General features: G+C 39.3%; 1 protein-coding gene across 1 annotated transcript in view; it reads left to right on the plus strand.

Moving 5' to 3' along the window:
• The window catches only part of dennd4c (DENN/MADD domain containing 4C), a 50,826-nt gene that overhangs the window by 10,500 nt on the left and 23,658 nt on the right, over positions 1 to 16,668 (plus strand). Inside the window, 6 exon segments of the mRNA XM_034163970.1 lie at positions 10,923 to 11,237; positions 13,495 to 13,747; positions 13,856 to 13,925; positions 15,452 to 15,621; positions 16,165 to 16,406; positions 16,572 to 16,638. Of these exon segments, the coding sequence (XP_034019861.1) occupies positions 10,939 to 11,237; positions 13,495 to 13,747; positions 13,856 to 13,925; positions 15,452 to 15,621; positions 16,165 to 16,406; positions 16,572 to 16,638 (1,101 nt within the window). The 5' untranslated portion in view covers positions 10,923 to 10,938.

The following is a 16,668-nucleotide window of genomic DNA, read 5'->3' on the forward strand; positions in this document are numbered from 1 at the left end:
GTGCTTTACTTATCAAGCACGTCTGTTAATCCCTTCACAGAAGATTGTTGAACTTAATTAGCAAGGTGAGAGATTTACAGACTGTACTTAAGCAGGTCTGATTTCATTCCTTATTTTGCTTTCAAAGTCCCATTCTGCTTCAGAAACGACATAAAATGTTGGGGTTTTTTATGGTCTCCACTTTGTAAACCAGAGGGCTTGTCACCTCTTTGGCACCTTGGATCAGCCTGTTGAATACCACCAGCCACTTGTTTTGCTGACAGGCAGCAGGGACGTCCACTTTGTCTTTTTTTTAAATCCTGCAAGGCCAGACGCATTGAGTGGCACTTAAGACAGATACCGGAACCCTTGAAACCGACACACTTTAACTCAGTTGTTGGTATCAGAGCGGCAAGACAGCTGTCATCAGCTGATGGCGATTCCTTCCGCCGGATGGTACCAGCCAAGTTCAGCTTGACTTCCACTAAGTTCTGCTTCCTCTTTGTACCGAGTGCTTCCTTTTGCGCTGCTGACTGTAGTACTGCTACGTTGTCAGAGCGACGCTGCATGAAACTGCCATGATGTTATATTCAAAAGACGAATGTGACACACACTAATCATGAATATGTAGTTTAGATTTTGGTTTATGGGACATTAATTTTGTCTCCTGTTTGACACGGTGACAGACTCTTCTGTCTTACAAGTCAGTAATCTGGAGTGTTTTTACATCACCATTTGGTATCGCTTCAGTTTGCTTGGCGTCATGACAGAAGTGATACCAAGAACATGACGAGGTACCAGGTTTGGCCAGCAGAAAACCAAAACGGGTGCGTTGAATCTGGTGGAGCAGGTTTCATGCAGTGCAAAACACCACAAGGCAGCCTCAGTTCTGTGCTGAGATAAACTAATTTAACCTTTATCAAACCAGGTTAGTCCCATTGAGATCAAAATCTCTTTTACAATGGGGAAACCTGGACAATTAAAGTTTACAATTCACCAAAGTTGGACCACCAAGCCATGCAGTGTGTCCATTGAGCATCATTGTAATCCGTGTCCAAAATTAAACAATGGGCTAGTTTTTGCTTCATGTTAAATATGGATATGGACAGAGCCTTTTGGTCGAATTTCATATATTTTCTATCAAAAGGAGTGGACTTGGAATGCTCTGGTTAATTTTTCTGAACATCAGATGTAATTTCTTGGAGAAGAGAAGACCTATCAAGACAATCCTGGTGTCATTTTAAAGTTTAGGATGTTCTCTTTCCAGTGATATGTTTCTGAACATAAATCAAGGAACTTCTGGTCTCTTGAAATAATTTTGTCAGGGGTGGACTCGGCGGTGGTGATTCAATAAACATATGAATTGCTAACATATTTCTCATTCTTGTTAGTTTTTTGATTCTGCCAACTGTTGTGGTTGTGAAGCCAAACTCAGAGTCCCTAAGTGACTACTTTCTTGTTCATGTGACATCGTCAGGTGTCATACAGCTTAGTAATCAAGTCATCAAAGGCTATTACTGTGAACTTCAAAAAACAGACAGGTCTGGCATTCTGTTCAAAGTAAATAGTGGTCAGGAAGTCCTAATCCCTGCTGAGAGTATCCTATATGTTGGATTTGAACTTGCTCAGTCAGGGGACAGATTCTTATTTAGTGCAGTGGACCATGAAGATATTATGTGCTACATTGGAGAATTCTAGCTAACTGGACATGGGAATGTGTTGGTAATTTTGCTATTCTTGTAGCTCTTTGTGTTTCTGCTCAGATGTTAGGTACTTGTTGACTTTTGCTCCAAAACAGGCTTCTGATTTAACTCTGAATCTCATTTGGCAATTTCGGTGAAGTTTTTCAACATTCTTTTGATGGTAATTTTCCAAGCAACCTTTCATAGTCATTTTTTGCCCAGATGTCTTTAAATATGGTATATTATGAAAGAACAGGTTCTTCAGAACATTTTGACACTAGTTCCATAGATTTTTGTGCTAAAAAAAGGTCAGTTCCGAGAAAATCAACAAACTTTTTGAATTCCATTACAATTAACATTTATGTCACATAAATTGGCTTTTTCTCTAAAACTAAATGGAATAATTAAATCCAGAAGGTTGCATTTGAAAAGGATAAATGTGTAAACTTTATACAATGAATTTTGAAAAAAAAAAATTGACTGTTATCTTTTTAGGCCGAGTTCGTGAAATACAACCCTATTTAGGTCCATTTTCTGACAGCTTGCAGATGCAGACAAAAGCAGGAATGTTGCACCATCACCATGTTTGATGTTGTCAGACACTTTCAAAAAGGGTCTACAATGCCAACCAGTCAATATTTTCTCTTAATGTCCGTGGCAGCATAAAAGACGAAGAGAAGTATCTGGGCGGGGACGGTGCTATTATTTGAGCACACAGCCCTTAAACTGTTTAATCCATATTTGCTTCAGACTGTTTAAATGTTTATGAACTTGAGTTTGACCTTACAGGGTCATCCAAACATAAAGGTCATGTGACTTTATTTTGTGTATTGTAGTACCTATAGCCATATCTAACTTAAAAAAAATAGCTATTTTAAGTATCCTGTCTGTGGAAGCATTGGGTGCAAAGTGGGATCTTGACTTTTAAATGTTCCCCCAAATTCAAACCATTTGTTTATTGATTTACCTTAAATCATTCAAGGAAATTTGGTCCAAATTGGATTAAAATTGTTGGAGTTACTTTGTTCACATGTGGAAGCATTAATCTTCACGGGCACTGTTGGAAGCCCCTGGCGAAATCCACATAACTTGCATACTGTTGCAAAGATAATCCCTTCATGGTTTCGCTTGTTGTTTGATTTGCCTTCCTGGATGTCAGAACATGAGCTTTCTTCGTGATTGTGTGTAAGTCACGCTCAGCTGTTGCTTGAGGCAAGCAGCGAGTGAGAGTGTGTGAATGGAAGGACTTCTGCAAAGATAACGGAGACAGACACAGCTCTGTCTGTTGTCCAACATTACACACTCCTTACACTCCTGGGGACTAAAGCCTTCAGGATCTTTTGTGTGAAAGAGATGAGCTCATTCTGGGGTAGACCATGGGGCGATGGAGTCTGGGGAGGGAGGGGTGTGTCTATTGAGCAATGATGTCTTTCTCTTCATCTTCCCGTCCCTTCAAGATGTGGTAGAACTGAGTCTGGTACCTTGCAATTTCTGCTGTATTATTTATGGCAGGCCTTAAAGGTGTTTCAGGAGCTACAAGGCCAACGTTTGGCACATAATTCACAAATTAAGACCTAGAAACAAGACTGTGTAGTACACTAGAAAATTCTTGCTTCAAGGAGAAGTCCAGTTGGGCTTATAGAGCTCATATTGGTATCAGATTCACTGGGTCTGGTGTTCTTATTTTATTTTTAATAAGATCACATGCCAAAAGCCTTATCTTCACACATCTAGATTGAGGTTCCTTCTTCCCATTTTTTTTCTCTTGATTTAAAAAAAAAAAAAATACTGGAGGGTCCGATTTGATTATAAACAACAGTCTGCACATCTCTTTCCCACAACCAAAGAAAGTAAACAGGAGAAAACATTGCAGACAACATCAACATTAATGGGCTGTGCAAGCTTATCTAAGGGTTGGCTAAACATGTCAAGAAGAGTCAACACCGTGTACGTCTTTGGCCTGACTCTTGCTTCACTGACGTGATCGTGTTTTAATTTGAATACAGTTGAAATTACCTCCTGAGGGGATTATTTGGAGCATAGTCCTGCACTCTCTTGGCTCTTGATGGGACTTCCCACTGTGTACCTTCAGAATAGATTTAGTTTGTTTAGGTAACGGCATTAAAACAGACGCACAGTATTTTCTGGATAGCTGTAGGTTAAATAGCGTTTATCCAATAGCACCATCTCGAGTTCCCGGGTGGCTGTACAGGAACATGGAGCCCAATTTCCATCGGATAAAGACCAGGCGCAGAAAGAATATCAGCTCATTGATTCGTAGACCTTGCTTCGCGTATACCGTGGTCTCTCATTTATCGTGGGAGTTACGTTCTAAAAATAGCCCGCAATAGGCGAAATCCGCAAAGTAGACAGCGTTATTTTTTACAATTATAGACGTTTTAAGGCTGTAAAACCCCTCACTACACATTTTATACACTTTTCTCAAACAGGCATTAACATTTTCTCACTTTTCTCTCCTGTGTAAACACTCTCAAAGAAGACCAACCTGTTTTCAGACCCAAACATTTGTTTGAGAAATAAAAATAGAACGTTTTCCTATAAATAATTATGATGGCTTTTAGAACTAACAAATTTAATTTTAACGATCAACCTACGACGTTGGACACATAAGAAATTATTAATAGTGACTCACCAGCATTTCACAGTTCCTCTGATTGCGCCTCTTCGTTGTGGCGCCGCTCCGCTGTCACGTCTTTTTCCACTGAGTCACACCTCGGTGCAGGTGTATTTTTCAGAGTGAAGAACAGTTATGGTTAGTTGTTTGCGCTCTTTTTTCTTCTGCGCGAGAAGATTCTCGTAAACAAACACGCAGAATACAATGCACGTACTCTCCCTTCGCGGTGCCGCGACCGGCCTGCTTGATGAGGACGCAGAACACAATGCACTGTAAAAAAAAAAAAAAAGCATGCAAAATTGGACTAAAGTCCGCGAAACTGCGAGGCCGCAAAAGGTGAACCGCGTTATAGTGAGGGACCACTGTATTTCAAGACTCAAGTACTGTATTTTCTGGAGTGTAAGTCACAGTTTTTAGTTTGGAAGATCGTTCAATGAAATTTACCTATACTCCTGTACTGCAATCACCTGTTTTTGCACAGTCCCATTGCACTACGTTATATTTATTTAACGGTGAATGTAATATTGCCTAACTCTTTTACTACTTACAGAAGTGTTTTTTCTTTTCTTTTTCTTATTGTTTATGCACCAATAACACCAGATCAAATTCCTTGTATATGCGAACTTACTTGGCAATAAATTTGATTCTGATTATACTAGCATCCACTTCTGAGGATATCTACCAACCCCATGGGCTTCAGGGCCAGTATACAACATATTCTCGCTATTGCACCAGAATAATCTTTGGCAGGGTCCAACATGGTGACCACTATGGTAGCCAAAGTTGACATTATTGGTGTACTTTATTGTCACTTGGTGGACCACAGTTTGAACAAATGGACATGAAATTACGGCCGCGTTGAAGATCGTTTTCTTAATTGATTAGCTGTTGGGCCCTACAACGTCAGAAATTGTAGAAAATGTCAATGCAAAATACTAAAACCAGGTTCACATTTAAGAAGCTGAAATCAGAATTTGCATTTAAAAAAAAGACTGATTAATCAATTTTCAAATTAATTGTCAATGTAATAGTTGACAAATAATTGAGTTAATTATTGCTACTCTCTATGAAATGGTTATTTGTCTTTAATGTTGATTGTACGAGCAGGATCTGAAGGTATGCCAGCATACACCTCAGTAAATTGAAACGCCAAGATATTTGGTCCCCATTTAAAACACCATAAGATGAGCCTGACGGGTCCTTCAGAATTTATTCATAGACTGATCTCAGAAACCGGTCTCAAAGTACGGCAGTGCAAAATCTTTGCCTCATTTTGCAGTTATGGTTGTAGTTTTCTTTGAACAGTGTGTAGACAAACAGCGTGATCACCAGGACTCAGGAGTAAGAGAGGAACAGGTTTCTGGATGTGAAAGAGACGGGGGCTCGGGTTACTGCATAAAGGTGAACACAATGAAAATTTAAGGGGCAGGTTGGTTTGCTGGTTTGACAGTGAAACCTTCTGGTCCATGATTCATCAGCATTTTGAGGAAAGGTTTTTTGTTTTTTTTTATGTTTTCCATGCCATGAAAATCCCTAAAGTTCTGTCTACAAAAACTTTGAGGCTTTTAAGTCGACTCTCCTGTTAACACCGTCGCCATTTATGGCCACCGCAATGTTTTATTTTCCTGACGGACGTTAAAGTGGGCAATAAAACAGGAGTGTTGTAGGAAACTGTAGATACAGTTTGGAATTTTCTTGCTTCGTGCAAAAGCACAGCGGTCCACCTCGACTCTAGGAAATGTGCCCTTGAATGACGTGGAGATCGGTTTCCTCAGTTTGAGAGTAACTCTGGGGGCCCGCGGCCTCACGTTATTGTGGTTTGGTGATTGTCATGGCAGCGTCTGAGTTTGTCATGCTCTGTCACAAAGGAAAATCTGTTGTTTTGTGGAGGGGCGGTGCAAACTGTTTCAGCCTCATGAGTGTGACCACGCAGAAAGCAATATATCAGCTCTGACTGGAAGCATAAAGCTCAAATTTGGTATTTACAATATTTGGCACCCCAAAATAATGGATCAACTTTGAAAGACGGATTACTGAGCTTATTTTTGCTTTCATGGCATCAACTCAATTTTGTTACAAAGTTTTGAAGAGCTGTACTCCGAGAGTAAATTGAGAGATAATTTTGATATTTCAGAATTTACTTTCTCAAACCAGTGACTGAAGGCGGCTGGATGTCTTTGCTCGGAGGTCTCTCCAGATAATCTTTGGATGCTGCTGCAATGAGTTTATATAAAATGAGCGAACACTTAAACCTTAATGCTCTTGGACCTGACGTGAAAGTTCGACGTTATTGTGGTAGAGGGCACAGCACTTAAAATTCACTCACCTATCTTCAACTGCTTACTCCAGTTAAGGGTCATGGGGGGCTGCAGCCTATCCCAGTAGCCGGTACTTAAAATTCTTCCAAATAACTGATTGGTATTCTTTCACTGAGAAATATTTGCTAGCTATTATTCTGGCCTGGGCTTGCCCTTGGTTGTCAAGGTTTCATCCATTCCTGGATGTTCTTAAAACGTATTTATTTATTTAAATGCCTGTTGAACTGCATTATAGTTTATTTCACAATGATCACATGTCTGTTCTGGGACATGTTTGACTGGATTATTATGAGCCTAAAATTAGTTTTATTTTGTAGAGGTAGCCTGGGGAATTTCTTGAACCGTGCGACAGACAGTAGAAACACCTTCAGTGGAGAATCTTGAAAGGTTGTTGTTTGTTAAAGTTACTAATTGGGAAGCGAACTTTAACATTGTATTACTCTTTCGACTGTGACGCCGGGATTTCACGCTTTTTTTTTTTCTTTTTTGAATGCATTATGCATCGTACATTAAAAATGGGATGTGATAGACAGCAAAGCAAAATGTAGATATGTTTTTTTTTTTTTTTTAAAGAGCTGCCACTCTACTGGTGAGCATTGAATGGCACAGTGGCTGTCAGCTCTGACACATTTCTTATAAAACGGACCCCAGATTCTGATAATCCCAAATATGCTTTTATTGGACCTGTGGTAATCATCTTTCAGACTGGATTGAAACATCTCTAATAAATAGTAACCTTCTAAGTCCAACCAACTCAGATGCATAAAAAATAATTTAATTGATACTCTGAAATTAACATGTCAAACATCATGTTGTTTTAGTTACAAATAAACAGTTCGCTGCTCGTGTAATATCCACAGTCTTGAATGAAACCACTGAAGTCCATTTGCCGCCCACCACATTTAACTGTGTGGTTCATAAAAGTGCATGTAATTTGAAAAGAGACTTCTGCTATTGAATAGGGCTTTGATCAGTGAGATGTAACCATGGATACAGTTCAGCCAATCTCTTCAGAGCAATATGTCCATCAGCTTTGTCTCTGCACTGCTGTCGTACATCATTGTGAAATCAAAGTCAAAGCTACAGTGGTGTATCAATGAATGTGGCAAATGGCATTGCAGTATTGCAAAGAGCCACTTCTGGACTCACTGGTGCTTGTCAAATTTATTAACAGGAACAAATAAAATCTGAGACTTAGTCCAGAATGGTGAAGGGGATTGTTTGGCAAGAAAAGTGCAGAAACCATTTATACCCTTGCCCAAAACTTGAGACTTGGTGCATCACTAACATCCTTCTGCCCAACTGCATGGTTGCAAGCAATACCTTTTGGATTAAAAAGCAAAATGTAATATGTGCATTTGTTGTCAGAATCCCCTCCGTCATCACTGGCTGATCTGAGGGTGCAATATTTTCTTGAAAATATTGACACCCAAATTAATATTATTTTTTCTAAAAAATTGTTGGCCTGGTGGGCTGCCAAGCCTATAATACTATAGGGGAAAGACAGGGTCAGTGTGTGAAACAGTGAAGTTTCCTTTCATATGCAGAGTGTACAATTACAATCTCATTCTGAGTCATCAAAAAAAGCAAAACATTCTGACGTTGTGGAAAGCAGTGTTTTTTTTGTGTGTGTTTTAAACAGCAACAGCTCTGTAGATTTCATGTGTTGTAGCTTCACAGCAACAGGACTACATGTGCACACACATTTTTAAAATCAATAGTCTGCTTCTTTTTTCTGTCATGCCACAGCTGAGTCACTGCAAGAAAATGTGACCTCAAGATCTTTCTGAACGCACCGTATTTGCTTTCCTTTTCACTATTTTTGAGGTCTTTTGCAGTTGAGATTGATGAAATGATTATTTATAGAGTTAAACGAGCAGTGGTAGTGTGTTAAACTTATAAAGCTGCACTTTATTGGGAACACCAAATGGAGTTTTTTTTCTCTATTTCTTTATATATATATATATATATATATAAACTGTCAAAAATAAATTGAATTTCCTGCACTCTGTCTGCAGTTGCAGATTTATTTTATCATATTATTTTCTTTTAAAGTATTTGGTATCTGCCTGATCAGCGCACATGGTGGTGTTTTCCGAGCATGCCTCTGGTCTCGCCTGCTCTCCGCACTCGTCCCATCTTTAACTCATGCCACATGTTCAGAGCAGCGCTGTGACAAACGATGGTTACAGCGCCGTGATTCCTCACTTTGTTTGCCTGATTGTGGTGTAGCTGCATTGATGTGAGCCTTTTATTTACTTGGCCGCAGGATTGTTTTGCGTTTGGTGTCTGCTTGCATCTCCTGTATAGTCCCAAATTGATGACAAGCAAACAAATGGATACAAGTGTGTTTTCTCCGGGACTGTTCTCGATTGGAGATGAAATACGGTTCACGTGTTGTGCATTGGAGTATCAACTGACCTTCATCAAATGAAGCACTCTTGTTGCAGTATACATTGTTTCAGCGTAGACCACAATATGCCAAATTGAAGTAATTGCATCCTATTTTTTTTTTTTAGAAAACATGAATATATTAAATGTCCTTTTTTATATCCTTTTTCAATGACTGACTTCCAATCAGAGTCCTGTTTGTTGGGACATAATTGTCCCATTTCTTCTGCACTTGCAAAAATGTGATGTCATATAGAATGTGGTTTCCCTGAAATATGTCTCCCCCCTCGAGGAATACAGGCTCACCTGTTTGCATGATAAGGTTCATAAATGATGTTGTTTCACTGAATACAGCCAATAATAATTAAGATGACAATAATAGATATTTCGTTATCATGGTGTTACTGCAGTAATGTCTCCTCGGGGATCCGTTCTCTATTTACAAGCTGACACCGACTCAGACGTATTCTGTTTTTGTATGTCAGGTTTCACCTAAAAGATTGTGTGCAACTGTTACCACCATAGTAAATTATATATTTTTAAACCTGAATGGTGGACATACATTTCACATTGCATGTTTTTGTCTATTTTCCAGCACTGTGCAAAAGTAAAAAGGCACTTTGAGTGTGTTTTAAAGTTTTTGTAAGGCAATATGCTTTAAAAAAATGTTCTGCCCTTGTAACCACAGCCCAATGAATTTTAAAAGATACCCTTTTCCTCTTTCACATGCACAGTTTAAGCATTTATTCACTGGATTTTTGTGATTTTGGTGCCATGTGAAAGTTCTTTCTACGACACCGTCTGCTGCAATACTGAAAGATTTATTGTGCATTTGACAAGAGAGCTGAAACAACTAATCGAGTTAATCGATTAAAATAGTTGTCAACTAATTTATTAGTTAATTGATTAGTTGCTAAATAACTTTGTTTTACCGCAAATGTTTCATTTCTTCCATATAATCCACCGAGCTTTGCTTTGAATCTTGAACCAATGAAGGAGTGCTTCGAGCTGCTGTTTCATTGGTTTCATTTGTTTTATTTTGCTTTATCTTAATGTTTCCCCACTAAAACCCTAAAGAGCATATGTCTGTGAGGAATATTTACCTTTTCTATGTTAAACTGACCTGTTATGGTCTTCTGAAACAGTTGATAGATGTATTTTATGCTAATGCCGATGCTGTCGCGTTAGCATGTCTATGGCGTTTTCAATGTTAAAGTTAGCATTAAGCTGCTGGCATTTCAGCATGTTTGTGCATTTGTTTTCTGTATAATAATTAATGGCTACAAATCACAAATTATAAAATTTTTTAATTTATTTTTATTTATATATTAATAATAATAGCAACAATAATAATAGTAATAATAACTAATAATGCTACAATACAATTTTAGAGAAAGAGACATGAGTCACGTGTCGTTGTGAAATGACCACATAGTTTACAAGTTATACAGAGAATGTTGCACATGTAATGAGTCAGGCTACAGTTTTTGATTTAGGTTTTATGGTTAACTGGTTATGCTAATTGCTCATTTATATAACATTTATATGTTTCAATGTTTTCTGGCAACTCAGCACTTTGATAAAGCAATGTCATTTGAAATAATAATTTTTGTTCTTTATTATAAACTGTTCTTTATTATTTTATATTTCAACAGCCAAGGGACATTTGACGATTTGTTGATTTTCAAGTATTTTAAGTTTTCAAATAATGTTCTGTTGTTAAATAAAGTGATGGAAGGAGAGAAAAATTGTTTCCCTGGCACATTTTTAAAAAATTCCCCCCTAATCGATTAATCGTGTTGAAACCCCATCAGATTCATCGATGATCCAAATAATCGTTTGTTACAGTTCCACTCCCTCAGATATTAAAAGGTCATCATAACTGAATCTGCAGTCTTTGTTTTTCTGATTTGGCAGGTAGACCCGGCCAGCCATGATCGAGGACAAAGGCCACCGTGTGACCGACTACTTTGTGGTGGCCGGACTGACGGACAAGTCCACACCCTTGGAGCAGGACCTGTCGGAGGCCAAGTCGAGCGGACCCAAGGCACCCATCACGGACTTGGCTGTCATCAACAGGTCAGCGGGCGAATCCGTTCCTGAGGGTTTCACCTGCATCGACAGCACCTACAGTGGGCAGCCGGCGAACCTGAACCACGGCAGCCTCAAGAGCCCCGAGCTCTTCTTGTGCTACAAGCGGGGTCGCGGAAAGCCTCCTCTCATCGACATCGGGTGAGCAAGTGGTGTATTTTTATCTGGGTTTTGAAGTCAGTATGTGCCTGCAGCAGAAACGGATCTGTCAGCGGCATCACTGGCAGTTGCTTAAGAGTTGTTGCGTAATGGCACTATCAGCGCTTTAACGGCATGAAAGGAAGCAGGTGTGTTGACGACTCTATTCACTCTCCCGTGTTTCGTCATGCAGCCTCTTGGCTCGTAACCATTCATGCATTTTTCTTTTCGTGCATTTGGCTTTAGCTTGCTGCTCCTCCCACTTACTCACCCAGTTGGGTGTGACAGCGTTGCACTTTCTGCAGCCTGTCACATCCTTTTCAAACACAAAGAGGAATCAGACCAATCCTGCAAATCCAAACGCATTTTGCAATCTTTTATTCAACAATGGCGTAAAGACCAGAGGGGCTTTTTGTCTAAAGCCGGGCTAAAACTGGAGATTCCAGTTATAAGAGTCGACACTCTTACTCACCTTTTCCTCTGTAAAAGTCTTTGAAAGATTTCTTGAACAGGTCCTGCAGTCTGTCGATTCACAAAACTTTGAATGTTGGTCCACCAGTTTTTGACTTTGTGTTGCAGTTTTCCCGTCTTTCAAGTGGAATTCTGTGCAACCCGCATGAAATGCTCAGCGCTGCAGGCAGAAACTAAACATTGGATGTCAGGTCTTGTTTTTTTTCCTCAAGAAGTTATTCAATCCATGCAAGCAGACAGGAGTGTAGAAAAATCCTATATGGTTGATGCACTTGGTCGGTTTTATAGTTTGAGATAATTAGGTTTCTCATTGCTGTCCCCCAAGTCAGGTGAGGCCTTCTGAATGAATGTGTGAAAACTAGCAAATTGTCAATCGTTCATTCTTCCATCGATGATTCCTTGGCTGTCTGTTCTGTGGCCGAGACAGGATTACTTATTAAAAATAAAAAATAAAAAAAAATGCACGGCTTATCTTTTTTTTTTTTTTTAAAGAAGGCACCAATAAAATCCTTCAGCCTCCCTGATGCTGTTATCCAGATAGGAAAGGAGGGCATCCAGCAAGCCCTGTAGTCAAAAGTGCAACTGCTTTCCTGCCTGCAAATTACACAAAACATGGCATTATTATTTTAAATTACAGTATTTTGTGCTACCTTGGATACAAGATGCTTCAAGGGGTGGGGGGTGAAATTTCCCTTTGCTGTCTGGGATTTCATGAGTCACAGGGCAAATATGTATGAATTACAACAGGGGTGTGTGTGTGTTTGGGAGAAAACTCACAAAGGCACTTGTATACTCTTCACCAGGTCCTTTTCTTTCAGATTTGAAAGCAGGTTTATTTCTGGTTGCGTCACCTGTGTCAGCTTGCTGAAGGCGGCCCTCAGGTTTTTACATACAGTGCATCCAGAAAGTTTTTGCAGCACTTCACTTTTTCCACATTTTGTCATATTACAGCCTTATTCATAACAAAATGGATGAAATTAATTTTTTCCTCTGTTATTTTTTTAAATTGTGTTTTAAGCTTATTTAATTTTATTCTTTTTTTTTAAATTATGTTTGTGAAGCGCCTTGAGGCGATTAGTCATGATTTGGTGCTATATAAATTATTATTATTATTATCATTATTATTATAAGTACTACACACAACACCCCATAATGACAACATGAATTTTTTTTTTTTGGGGGGGGGATGTTTGCAAAATTATTAACAATAAAAAAAAAACTAAAAACTTGGGGTTTCTTAGTTTTTTATTTCTACTAAACATGCAAAAGAAAACAACCTTTTTTCATGTTGTCATTATGGGGTGTTGTGTGTAGAATTTTGAGGAAAAATGAATTTCATCCATTTTGGAATAAGGCTATAACATAAAATGTGGAAAAAGTGAAGCACTGTGAATCCGGATGCACCATATCTGTCAGAAAATGTGAGTAAAGCATAGCTGCATTAGATGACTGATGAATCAGGTTCCATGTTCTTTTTAAATAATGCTCTGTTCTTCTTCCTTTTTATTTATTTATTTATTTTCTTGACATGAATTGCTGGAAATTTGGTTCCCAGTTCCCCCCCTCCACCCCCCTTCAGTGCAAACTGTTGTATCATGTTTGAGAAATAAAAGCCAGGTATGAAACACCCCGGCATCCAGCACTCACTTCAAGTGCTTTGTCATTCATATGTGCACAGCTGCCATCTTAATTCCTACACAATTCTAAACAATCACACTCTTAATTTTTGTCAAAAAAGCATTGAATGAAAACCAGTCAAATGCATTTTGTTGTTGGTGTTGATTCCCAGTGTGCTGTATGAGGGCAAGGAGCGCCTGATCCAGGGCTGTGAGGTCATCCAGGCGACACCGTATGGCCGCTGCGCCAACGTCAACAACAGCTCCGCTGCATCCCAGCGGATCTTCATCACCTTCCGCCGCGCACCGCTCATCCAGCCTCAGAATTCCTTGGCTGTGACCGATATCTGCGTCATTATTACCAGCAAGGGCGAGACACCGCCTCACACCTTCTGTAAGGTGGATAAGAACCTCAACTGTGGAATGGCAAGTCTGGTTTCCCACCATTTCTACTGCAGCATTTCACCTTCCAGTCTTAAGGATCCAACATCATCAGGAGCAGTGTTGTAATTTATCTTTGTTTTGAATTTTCAGTGGGGCTCCAACGTCTTCTTTTGTTACAAGAAATCAGTGTCTTCATCAAATTCGATCAGTTATAATGCTGGTGAGTTAGTGTCCCACTCCCAGCACATTTCCAACCAAAATCATCTTTTTCTTTCACTTGAGTGTGCTTTGATCATTTTCAACTCCTTTTCCAACTTTATTGATTATTCTTTTGTCTCACTTCTATGGATGTATTTTGCAGAACATTGCAAAATCAAAATTAATCAGAGAATAGCAACAGACTTAAAAGTTATTAAAAGAAAATTGAAAAAAATTATATTGCCCAACAGTCTTATTTTTCTTGATTCCTTCACATTTAAAATGCTTAATTTCATTTTTTAGTTTTTTGATGTATATGTACGTGCTAATGGAGGTTAAGCGATTTGTCTTGTGGTAGACACTTAATACTTACACAATAGGTTTCCCCAACAGATTGTCACTCATTACCATATGTGATAAACACTTGATACTTATACCATACGTATCCCTTAGTAAATAAATGAGCTGGTTTAATTTATGGTAGTTTGGTCCACATATTTATATGTTGGCGAGGACGAAGTGTTATTTTTTATTTATTTTTTTAATACTGTTACCCAAGAATGTTATTTGTACTTTGTTTTTCCGAGTGTGAATATTATGGAAATGCAAAGGGGAAAACATACAAATATAGGAATTTGGGTGAATATTATGGAAATGCAAAGGGGAAAACATACAAATATAGGAATTTGGGTGAATATTATGGAAATGCAAAGGGGAAAACATACAAATATAGGAATTTGGGTGTTTTAATGAGTATAAATTGGTTCAACAGCCATAACTGTGGAATTCTTGAAAACAGACAAACATTCAGCATGTGTAGTTTTGACGGACTTGGGTATGCTAATTGATGATTTGCAAAAATGACATTTATCAAATTTTACAGTACATTCTTCATTGAATTTTGTTTTTATGGCATAACATTGACATACTGTTAATACGTTATTACGCGGTGGGATAGATATTTGAAATTTTTAAACATGACCAGAAAAAAATCAAACCCAGATCTTTTGTAAATGTGATGCAGAGAGGCTTCAGTACCCAAACTAGGAAAAGCAAACAATATTTTGCGTGCCGAGTACAATTTGTCTCCGGAAACAAACGGTAGTTAAGGAAATAATACCAATCAGAAGTGTTTGCTTGCGTAACTCTGCAGCCGTGTTATACAACGCAATGTGCTGCAATCAGTCGCGGTGACCACTCGAAACGAAGAGCGATAAACTTTGTGATGATACCAAAGGATCTTAGATTTTGTAGTCACAAAGTGTTGTGTGTGTGTGACATTTCCTCTCGTTAATGCTTCTGTAATGGTGTGGCCTTTGGGGCACTTCCTTATAACACACACATGATTCACTTAAATGTCCACGCACACACCCGTGTAGACACACATGCAGTCTGGTTATCTCTGGTCCGGCATTCTTCCTGTGAGGTGGTTCCATGTTCATCTTTGACGATATCACTTCCTGCTTCTGTCATTATTTGTGTGTCTGCAGACTGATTTGGATGTAAATGTATTGGTTCATTTGTGATTAAATTTTCTTGCTTTTCCAGGCCTTATATTTCGTTACCCAGAAGACGACTATGAGTCGTTTCCCCTGTCGGAGTCTGTTCCTCTCTTTTGTTTGCCCATGGGGGCGAAGATAGAGTGTTGGGCACCAGACACACGTGATCCTCTACCAGTCTTCTCCACGTTTGTTTTAACCATATCCTCAGGCGAAAAGGTGAGCCTCAGCAACCAAACACCTGATATTGACGCATTAAGGGAGGTTCCTTTTACAGACAACCTGCTCCGAATTGTTACCAAAGGTAGATATTATGAGGCTCAGGAATCAAACCAGGCATGTTCCAGAGCACACGTTGTGGTATGCACTTTATCTACTAGGACAACAGTTGCTTTAAACTGCCTTCATATGTATCCAAATTGCGTTACGTCCAAGCATTCAAAAAAACACGATTTTGCCTAAGCAAATAAAGTCGTGTCTTTTGCCATTAATTGTTTTGACTGTCACAGTCCCAAAGTGGCATCGTAAAACTCTGTTGACCCACTGGTCCAGTGAATTATCAACTTCATTGCCCCAAATTCCCAACAACGTAGATGTACCAGTGCTAAAATGTCTACCCCGTAGTGTAGGAACGTTAACAGTTTGGTTCAGTTTCTCTGAATCCATCTGTGCTACAGTGATTTCTGAACCAGGTTTTTGAAAAACCAGCATCACCCGTTTGCCGAAGTCTGACTCGCTGCGTTTGTCCGACCCCGACGTCAGGTGTACGGATCAGCCATCCAGTTCTACGAGCCTTATCCTGTGGACCTGCTGAGTGAGAAGCAGAAGGTCCAGTTGGGGTTGCTGACCACTGTGGAGAAGAAGATGATCACCAACCGCCCCGTGAACACCAACAAGTGTATCTGTCTGCTCTCCCGCTGGCCGTTCTTCGAGTCCTTCCGCAAGTTCCTGATGTTCCTCTACAAGCTGTCCGTCTCAGGGCCACACCCGCTGCCCATTGAAAAGTAAGAGCCACCTCGAAACACATCACTGCATGAGGTGCATTCGTTTGAGTTGCTACAAACCTCAAAGTGCTCTTGTTTGGCTGAATTCATGTTATAAGCATTAAACATTTTGGGAGCAGGTTGATCAGCAGGTTTATTATTAATTTTGTATAATTCTCCTAACAGGCACATTTCACACTTCATGCACAGTGTGTCTTTTCCTTCTCCTCAAAGACCCAGAATTTTAGTCCAGGTGGGACTTCATTTCAGTTCTGTATCAGTT

The sequence above is a fragment of the Thalassophryne amazonica genome, chromosome 23 (assembly GCF_902500255.1).
Source record: "Thalassophryne amazonica chromosome 23, fThaAma1.1, whole genome shotgun sequence".
Lineage (NCBI taxonomy): Eukaryota > Metazoa > Chordata > Actinopteri > Batrachoidiformes > Batrachoididae > Thalassophryne > Thalassophryne amazonica.